This window comes from Drosophila guanche, unplaced genomic scaffold (genome assembly GCF_900245975.1).
Source record: "Drosophila guanche unplaced genomic scaffold, DGUA_6, whole genome shotgun sequence".
Lineage (NCBI taxonomy): Eukaryota > Metazoa > Arthropoda > Insecta > Diptera > Drosophilidae > Drosophila > Drosophila guanche.
Genome location: NW_022995752.1, coordinates 4792930 through 4802507, shown reverse-complemented (window position 1 = coordinate 4802507; position 9578 = coordinate 4792930). Strand labels below are relative to the sequence as shown.

At 44.5% G+C, this 9578-nt stretch overlaps 2 protein-coding genes across 3 annotated transcripts; both read left to right on the top strand.

The window, feature by feature from the left end:
* The first annotated feature begins 686 nt into the window (after positions 1 to 686).
* LOC117587656 (zinc finger protein 22-like) lies at positions 687 to 2073 on the top strand. The gene is made up of 2 exons (XM_034278547.1): positions 687 to 707; positions 875 to 2073. The coding sequence occupies exon 2, from the start codon at positions 879 to 881 to the stop codon at positions 1758 to 1760; it is 882 nt and encodes a 293-aa protein (XP_034134438.1). The 5' UTR covers positions 687 to 707; positions 875 to 878; the 3' UTR covers positions 1761 to 2073.
* Positions 2074 to 2619: 546 nt separating this feature from the next.
* Positions 2620 to 8276, top strand: LOC117588136 (tyrosine-protein phosphatase non-receptor type 21). Of its 2 annotated transcripts, XM_034279228.1 has the most exons (8): positions 2621 to 3028; positions 3740 to 4731; positions 4825 to 5774; positions 6013 to 6769; positions 6825 to 7043; positions 7103 to 7279; positions 7343 to 7666; positions 7728 to 8276. In XM_034279228.1, the coding sequence occupies exons 1-8, from the start codon at positions 2944 to 2946 to the stop codon at positions 7854 to 7856; spliced, it is 3633 nt and encodes a 1210-aa protein (XP_034135119.1). In that variant the 5' UTR covers positions 2621 to 2943; the 3' UTR covers positions 7857 to 8276. The 2 variants fall into 2 exon arrangements, with proteins under 2 accessions (XP_034135118.1, XP_034135119.1); XM_034279227.1 differs by having other exon boundaries at positions 2620 to 3028; positions 3740 to 5774.
* Positions 8277 to 9578: the final 1302 nt, after the last annotated feature.

The window sequence follows — 9578 nt, the reverse complement described above, 5'->3', positions numbered from 1 at the left end:
CCGCTGAATTATCGATAAAATATACCGTCAGGGCCTAGTAAATATTCCAAAATATACCATAGCATCTTCAAAATATACTGTAAATATACCGTAGTCTTAAATCAGAGACCTCGATTTTGATCTTCTATTTAATATTACTAGCTTGCAAAGACTTTCACCGCTGAAAAAATAATTTAATCCGATTGAAGAATCAATTTTGCCGATTATAAATACTCCTTTTTATTGGATTGGTTACCCTATGACCTTATATTTTACAAATTTTTATTTGAATTTTTTATTCAAATCACCCCTCGGGAAGCAAGGTAGCTTTGTCTTCAGTATGTAAATGATGTAAATTATTAACAGAGACGCATGTACATATGTTAACTACTATCATTGACAACTAGTCAAAGTGCGCGCGGAACAATACATATAAACCTTTGTAGAGTTGATCTTGAACTAAACTCTATGTTATTGAATATACCTTAAACATGTAATTTAATAGACGTCTGAAATTCATGAAATATTCCAGTATATGCCGATTTACTGTTATTATACATTTAACTCCTTTTCTTAGGTAAAATATCCCGAAAAGCATAAAATATAGCAATGGTCACCCTGATTTCTATATATATATATTATTATATCGATATATATATATATATATATATATATATATCGATAAGAGTTAGTTTTTTACATTTACATCGGTGTATTAGCACAACGAGGTGAGCCCACTTGCCACAGAACCTCCAGGGTGTGTAACCTATAGTGGGGAACACTCTTTTTCGCAAAACCAAACAAAACAAACAATTCTGTAATTCTAATGCTGGTGGGGTTTGAAACGCTAAATAACTATATGGTAGTCCAATACTTTAGATTCATTTGCTTACAGGACAATGAAGGATAGATGCAGAGTCTGCATGGCTATGGCCGGACCATTCATAAACATTTTTGATGAGCGACCAACATGGGACACTTGCGTTGGTGACATGATAGCACAGTGCACCGGGTACGTGGTTGAGCGAGGCGATTCGCTATCCGAAAAGATATGTCCGTTTTGCCTGGAGGATGCCGTGAGTGCCTTCAGTCTAAAGAAAACCTGTGAGCAGAGCCATCAGGTGGATTGGGAACAGTTGTTGGATAGTCAGGTACGGTTTGAAACCAAACCGAGCCGAGGTGGCACGATGAAACGACCGTACCAGTGTGCTGAGTGCTCAAGGTCTTTCGCATATTCCAAAAGTCTACGCAATCACGTTTGCCACCAGTGCGACGACTGTGCAAAGTCATTTAAGAGTGTGTCCAGGCTCATCTTACACAGCCGTACACAGCACAAAGGCGAGCGACCATATCAGTGCACTGAATGCTCCAAGACATTTAAGCAGAAATCCCATCTAAACGCACACAAACATACGCACACGAGGGAGCAGTTCTACCAGAGCACTGGCCGCACGAAATCGTTTCAACAGCAGCTAACCCATCACACTGAACACCCCCCCAGGAACCCGCGCGAGCAACCACTCAAGTGTGCGCACTGTGACAAATTCATTCTTGGGAAAAAAACTCTGCGAGAACATACCCTCACACATGCGGAAGAGCTGCCCTACCAGCAAGCACCCTGCTCAAAGTCTTTTGAGGATCAATCGAGCCTGCAAGTGCACATCCCTTGCCCCGCGGTGGCACACCAGTGCGTCGAATGCTCAAAGGCATTTATAAGCAAAGCCTGTCTGGAGAGGCACATCCAACTGGAACACTACGATGAACACATCATCGGCATTTAAAGAACAAAACTGATATTACTTAATACTTGGACCATTCCTGTCTGGAAAGGCACATCTCATGGAAACGCACTGAAAACAAACCCATACCATGTTGGCGATTATTGAATACATTTAATTATATGAAACCGTAATTTTTGGAATGCCCTGCCGCACCTACTGGAAGTAGTCGGAGTTTTTTCGCTCAGAAATGATTATGGAGCACTTGTTGAACAAGGCATGATAGAAGATACGGTACAGACTGTAAAACTATAATTATTTGGAGATCTAGTACCGGATAAAATATAGTTTAAACCATTGCAATGTTTTGATTTTTATACCCGGTACTCGAAGAGTAAATAGCGAATATTGTATTTGTGCACAAAGTGAATGTATGTAACGCACAGAAGGAAACGTTTCCGACCCCATAAAGTATATATATTCTTGATCAGCATCAATAACCGAGTCGATTGAGCCAAGTCTTTCTGTCCGTCCGTCCGTCCGTCTTGTTGAGCGCCTGGATCCCAGAGACTATAAGAGCTAGAGCCACCAAATTTTGCATCCAGACTTCTGTATGCTCACACTGTTACAAGTTTATTTCAAAAATGAGCCACACGATATTACTTTTCGACCCACCGACTGCTCACTCCATTCGTACACACCTGCACCGATCGAAATATGTGACAAATTTTGGCCTTGAGAGGTGGGATGCAATGGATATTTAAGGATAATTTAGAGAGTAAAAGTTTTCGCGGATTCATTCATTAATTAATTCACCTGTTCAAGTAGAGGCCCTATTTACGGTATATTCTGGAAATACGAAGGTATAATTCGGTATATTTCTGAGCGTCCCATGGTATATTTGATCGAAAATCCGCGGTCACACTGACCACCTACTCGTTTTTAGTTTTTTGTTAACAACTTTTATTTATTTTATTTAGCACGGGCTTCGGGCTGCTTTTAGCCAATTATTTAACGAACGTGACGCGTGTGCCATTGTGCCCCAGCCGCAGTGCCTTAGCAGCTGTTCGCGGACAGCCTGCAAAAAGAACGAAGACGTTCCAATTGTGTAATTTACATGTAAATTCCTGTGGGGCTGAAAGAAAGACACCAGCCACAGTGTCCCGTACCCGTAGACCAGGTCTTCGTTCCCCCCGCCCCTGAGCGAGCCCTGAGCCACGCGCTAAGCTCCGAGCACGGCACGGAAATGCCATTTAAATTCTTGAAAAAGTGTCGCCAATATAATGTGACGTCTAAAAGTTTATTTGTTATATCAGTGCATCATTTGTTGGGTGAGTAGACGAGCCAGGAAAGGGGCGTACCACTCAACTATCAGCTATATAATATCTATGAATCGTCGGTGTCGCCTGTTCACAAAACAGCTGCCATTACACTTGTTGGTTGACTTATTCAATTGCAAATCTACACATAATTTTAGATTTTGTACTTTTATGGCCGCCTCCACATGATAAGCAATTGGTTTATCATGGCCTGATACCAGTTTTTTTCTCTTTTTTTGTTTGCCTGTCTGCTTGCAAGGGGCCAACCAACAACAGGTAAACCTGTTGCAGCTGTTATCTTGCCTTAACAGTTAAGCACTGTAACAGTCTGTTAGCAGAGTTTGCTATGTTAGCGTACATTACCATTGGAAAACCATTAAGAAACCCAAAAAACCTCGTCAATTTCCGTTTTTTAATACAAGTAAGGTCTCTCAAGAGATTAGAAAGAAGACAGGCGAACTTCTTCTTTGGAGTGTAGACTGATTGGATACCCTTTTTTATCACAAAAGTCATAAAATTCGTACATCAAATAAGAGTCTTCTCCTGACTTTTCTTTGAGAACATCTCTTGTAATCTGCCCAAACCCATCATACCCCCTCCGTAAAGGGTATTTCAAATATATTTACATATTTGCGCGTGCTGTGGGCCAGGCCCAGAGAGTCAACCATTTTTGTATCGTTTTCCGAGCACGTTTGTAATCGTAAAACCTCTTACCTCTATTAGACACCTCCAGCACCGTCGATTGCACCATCAGTTCGGAGAGCAAGGGCCAGGAGTGCTTGGACAATGTCTGCCAGCGTCTGCTCATCCAGCAACCAGAGTTCTTTGGTCTGCGCTACCTCGTCCGCGGCAAAGAGGATGAGTACAAATGGATCGATCTGGAGCGATCGCTGAGCCGGCAGCTGGAGAAGTATGCGGCGGGGCCAAAGATCTATTTACGTGTGCGTCACTATGTGACGACGGGTGTGCGGCACCTGAGCGACGAGGCTACCAGATTCTACTACTTTCTGCAGCTAAAAAGTGACATTTATGAGGGCAAGATCGCCTGTGACATCCGCACAGCCATACTGTTGGCTCTGTACTGTCGGCAGGCCGAGTACGACAGCTACCAGGGGGATAAGCAGAGCAAGGATTACCTAAAAAAGTCGCTGGTGCTGCCGCGCAATATGCAGGGCCTGGCGAACGATGACAGTATGCTGGAGGGCCTCATTATGGAGGTGCTGCAGCAGCAGCCTACTCTCGCACATCTCACACAGAGCCAGGCGGAGGAGATGTACATTCAGTGCTGCCAGCAGCTGGATGGCTATGGGGAGGAACGCTTCTCTGCGAAGGATACGCTGGGGAACGATCTGCTGCTTGGTCTGGCCATCAACGGAATGGTGGTGAATGCCGACAATGGGCGGCAGTACTTTCCCTGGAAGGACTTTCACACGGTAACCATCGACAAGCGCACCATCAAGATCGAGCAGAACAAACTAGATGGCGACGGCAGCATTGTGGGCAGCTTCATCTTCGGGGAGGCCGACACGGCACGCTACTTCTGGAAGCTGTGCATCAGCCAGCACAAGTTCTTCAAGCGGTACATCGACACGGCCACGCCGTCGAGCGTGGGCAGTGCTGCGGACGTGGAGAGCAGCGGACACATTGGCGGCGACAGCGTGGGCTATGTGGACTATGACTATGGAGAGGCGGCAGCCGTCGAGCAACTCCAGCAGCAGCAACACCATCAAATGCAACATCAACAACAGCAGCAGCAACAACAGCAGCAGCAGCTACAGCAGCAGCAGCAGCAGCAGCAGCAGCTACATCAGCAGCAGCAACACCAACAGATGCAACAGCAGCAGCAGCAGCAACATCAAATGTTATCCTCCAATATGTCCCTCACAACCAGCGCCAATCACAGCCACAGTCAGCTGCTGGGGCAAAGCAGCTCCTGCCTCGATTTAAGCAACAATAATCTGCACAGCAGCAATGGCATGCTGCACCACAACAACAACAATGAGGAAAGGGAGCGCCTTAAGGCCATGCTGCCCACATATAGACCCGCTCCGGACTATGAGACGGCCGTCCAGCTGAAATATCGCACTCCCTCCACGGAGCTGCACAATGTGACGCTCGCATTGGCCGCCCCGGGGAATGCCTACTATGCGGGCTCCCAGCCGGATGTCCACAATCCTGGCGGATACAATGAGAACGTAGTCTTTGGCCATCTGACGGCCCACCGGTATCCGGATGTGGCACAGCCAGCAGCAGCCCTGCATCATCATATCAATCTCTACCAGACGCAGCAGCAGCAACAACAACAACAACAGCAACAGCCAGCGGTGGGCACAGCTCAGGCGTACCTGGAGCTGTCGCAGCGGATGCACATGATGCGACACAAGGCACCGCCGCCGTATCCCGTCAATCGTCTGAGCTCCTCTTCGACGCCCGATCTGGCTGTGGCCACGCCCCGACCGCTGCAGGGATACCGCAACTATGTGAGCGGCTCGTCGCCAGATCTAGTCTCCAATCGCACGCTCCTCAATGGCGGACAGTTTGTGGCATTGGCGGCTGGTGGGCATGGCGGGAATATGCCCACATCCTCGGGCGCTACCATGCTGCATCACTACATCGGACACATGGGGCACTCGCAACCTTATTTGCCGCCGCATGGCACCTTCGAGAACCTCAATATGATCGAGGAGCAGCCGTCCATTATGTCGCAGCTGCGTCAATCGGCCATGAGTCAGGCAGCGGCCCAAGCAGCCACACAGAGGTACGTTTACAGATGAAATAAAAAAAAATCCAACAGCAACAAATAAGGAGAATAATTAAGAAGAAATCGCGATATAACATTTTTTCTATGGAAATTGTGGATATAGGTGGAGATATCCAACAGATTGTGGGACACTTTATGGCTCCGTTTAGATGAACAGCTGTCCCGTACGGCTGTGATAATAGATTCCCCATAAAAAGAAAAGAAAACTTATCCCCCTTCTGTACTTCCTTTTCAGCTCACCCACCCTACCACCGAGTGGCTATCGGAGCTCTGCACCACCGCCAGCCAGCAGTCCACAGCCACCGCCAGTGGTGGTGCCCCCACAGAAATCCACCACACCGACGCCCTTACAGCGCAGCGTAATCAACGGTTCCATTGAGCCGATCTACGAGAATGTGCCACTGCCTCAGTCGGCGATGCCAGGTGTGGTGCCCGTCCCGGCAGTGCGTCATTCCAGCACCAACAATGTGGTCACTGTGACGGTGAATGCCCAGCCGAGCGATGAGATTACGCGGAATGTACAAAAGTTTTCTGCGGATCGGACGGTCAGCAGCGAGATGCAGTTCCTGGAGCCACAGGCACCACCTCGTCAGCATAGGTCCACGGCGAGCCTCAACAAATCCACGACAGTGGATGTCATTTCACCCGCAGGCGATACGCTTCATCAACATTTTAGTGCCATGAATCTGTCAGCGAATACGTCAGCATCCACCTCATCCATGTTCAATTCGACGCTGGACACCACCTCCTCGTCGGCGGCCAGCAAAGATGGCAAGCGGAAGAAGCGCTGGAACTTTCTGGCGCGCAGCAAAACACCCGACAAGCAGAAGGCAGCCACGCTGGGCAGAGAGAAGGCCACCTCATCCAACCAGCAGGCAAAGCTGGCGGCAAAAATGAAGCTGGCCCAAGACGATCTCAATCTGCCCAATCGTTGGTCGACGGGGGTGAGCAAACCGCAGCCCATTTCAGGCCAATATTCCAAGGATAAACTGGTAAGACGTTTCGCGGAATGCTTTGAGGATGTTGCTAATGTTGGTGCCATTTCAGTGCCAGATTCTCAATGAGAAACTACAGGATACGCAGCTATTTATGGAGTTTGAACGCATACCGAAGCGACGGGAACATGCGCTGTACGAATGCGCTCTGCTGGAGGAGAACGAACAGAAGAATCATGATCCCAATTTTCTTCCCTACGACGATAATCGTGTGAGACTCACACCCTCGATGGACAATCGTCATGGCTATGTGAATGCCTCGTATATATCGGTATGGCTTTACGCCTTTTTAAAGCTTCCTTTAAGCGTAACTTTAATTTGTTTTCTTAGGCCACTGTGGGCACCAAGCAGCGCTTTTATATTGTGGCGCAATCCCCGCAAGAATCACAGACAATGCGCATCTTCTGGCAGTGTGTGTGGGAGGCCGATGTCTACTTGGTGGTGCAGCTAACCGAAGATAAGAGCTACATCCCACTGAGCAGTCAGCAGCGTTTGGAGTTTGGACAGGTACGAAATGGCATTATCCTGACTTGCAGCATTTTTTAATTAAATTCCCTTATCTCTTTGCAGTTTCAAGTGTATCAGGAATTCTCACAGACCACCGATCGTTGCACCACCAGCAAACTGCGTCTGTATCATGCACCCTCGCGTCGCTATCGTTCTGTGTGGCATTTGCAGTACGCCGATTGGGCGGAACAGAATTGCCCGCGTGATGTCAATCATTTTCTTGACTTTCTCGAGGAGCTCAACTCTGTGAGATTGGCCTCGACACATGAGGTGCCGCCAGGACACAATACGAATCCGCCGGTGCTCATACACTGCCTGGAAGGGGGCGGGAGGTCTGGTGTAACCCTAACAGCGGATCTACTGCTATATACTTTAGATCACAACGAGGTAAGAGGGAGAACTTAGATTTTGATTAGTAGATATTAATGGATTTCTCTGATATTTCTAGGATTTGGATATACCCCGTGTTATTGGACAGCTGCGTCACCAGCGTGACAGCATAATACCATCCCTGGCGCAATATAAGTTCATCTACAATCTGCTCATCACGTATCTGAAGCGAACGAGATTGATTTAGTAGAGAAAACAGGTCAGAGGGACTTCCCTAAAAAGTATTTTTCATTCTTTAAGATTTATACAATACGAAAAAGCGAACAATTTTACTTAAGACTTTGTCCATACATATATTCAGCATATACAGTGCGTGCCATGGCTATATATAGTACTGTAACGCACTGATCAAAGACCACAAACTGTTCTTCCTTTATGGGCAGCCTTTTTTTAAACACAAACCCCCAACATAGTTTTACCATAAGGTGTGCAGAATTTGTTACCAAAACTAGAACCACAATTTAATTTTGTTAATTATACGATTAACGCGTAGTAGTGCCTAGGGTTAAAGCCAAATTATTTATACATATAGTAAATATATATTTTTTAAAACATAAGAGCAAAGGCAAAAACCAATTAACGAATTGATATCCTACAGAAAGCAATAAAAAATTATTCTACATTTTATAGATGTGTTTATAATTCATTTATTTATCGACTAATGCTTCCAAAACACATACATATAGAGTATACATATAGAGTTTTTCAATGATTTACAAAATACAATTCAAATACTGTTTCGTGTAAATATTAATTGTTATTAAAAAACTCCGTTTTTTATTTGTATTGATTGAAGACGGACGGGAAGGATCATAGTAAATAGGATTTGGATACGGATCGGCGAAACTGCTGGACATTTTTGAGAAAAGGTTTCAGACAGTTCTAAAATGGTGGGATTTCCTCTTTGGATTCCTTAAAATATTGCTAAACGGAATGGTTATCTTCAAAATATTTAGATATTTTTGGCACTTCTATAGAATAGTTCTCAACATTCCATATATTTAATACGAAATTAGCTAAATCAAAATGCATAAAAATTCATATATTTTTCTTTGAAAATAATTTACTTTTACAACCCATGATAGTCTACAAAAAAACAACCATTAAATATTAAATGGTAAAGCTGGGAGGCAAAAATACGATACACATGCCCACAAATTTTAACGGAATATCATTCTTCCCCCACTCAAAAGTTTGTACTTTCATTACTGCCTCATTCAGGGTTGGTTTTCGGTTATTAATTTAAGCAAAATGCACAATTGGTTTTATTTTTTGTGTGTTTTTATTAAATTATTTGAGTTTTGTTTGATAACCTTCTTGTGAGAATGCTCAGGGCATATTCCATTTTTAACTTAATTTAAGATACAAAGAGCACGTTGTATACATTTGTTAAATTTCTGTCTTTAGCTAAATATTTACTTTGCTTATACGAATCATTTTGGGACACGCTTAGAGCTTGCGAAGTTAATTTTAAACCAAAGGTCTCAGATCTGGATTATTTATCCTACCCTTTCCTTGGACGTTGGCATGCAATGGCTGCTCTATGAAATGTCCCATGCAGCACTAAACCGAAGCCTGTTGCGCAGGGATTCTATCAGAATTTGGAATTATTATGAGTTTTAATGGTTTCAGATGTCTACAGCATCACTCTGAAATATAATATATATTGAAAAATAACTTCGCAGCCTCATTAATGGAACCATCGTTAATCTGAGTAAACGTGCTTAAAGTTGTTGCCAAAATGTACATCGTATAGGCAAAGTACAAATTTCTTAAAAGTACTTCTGATTCGAATTTCTTTCGGGATGTTTAGCAAAACATAAATTGATTTTTGCATTGGAATTCAGGCTAGTTTTTGTTCAGGTTTTGTGTTTTGTATACATAAATATAGTATAGAGATTTCTTGTAT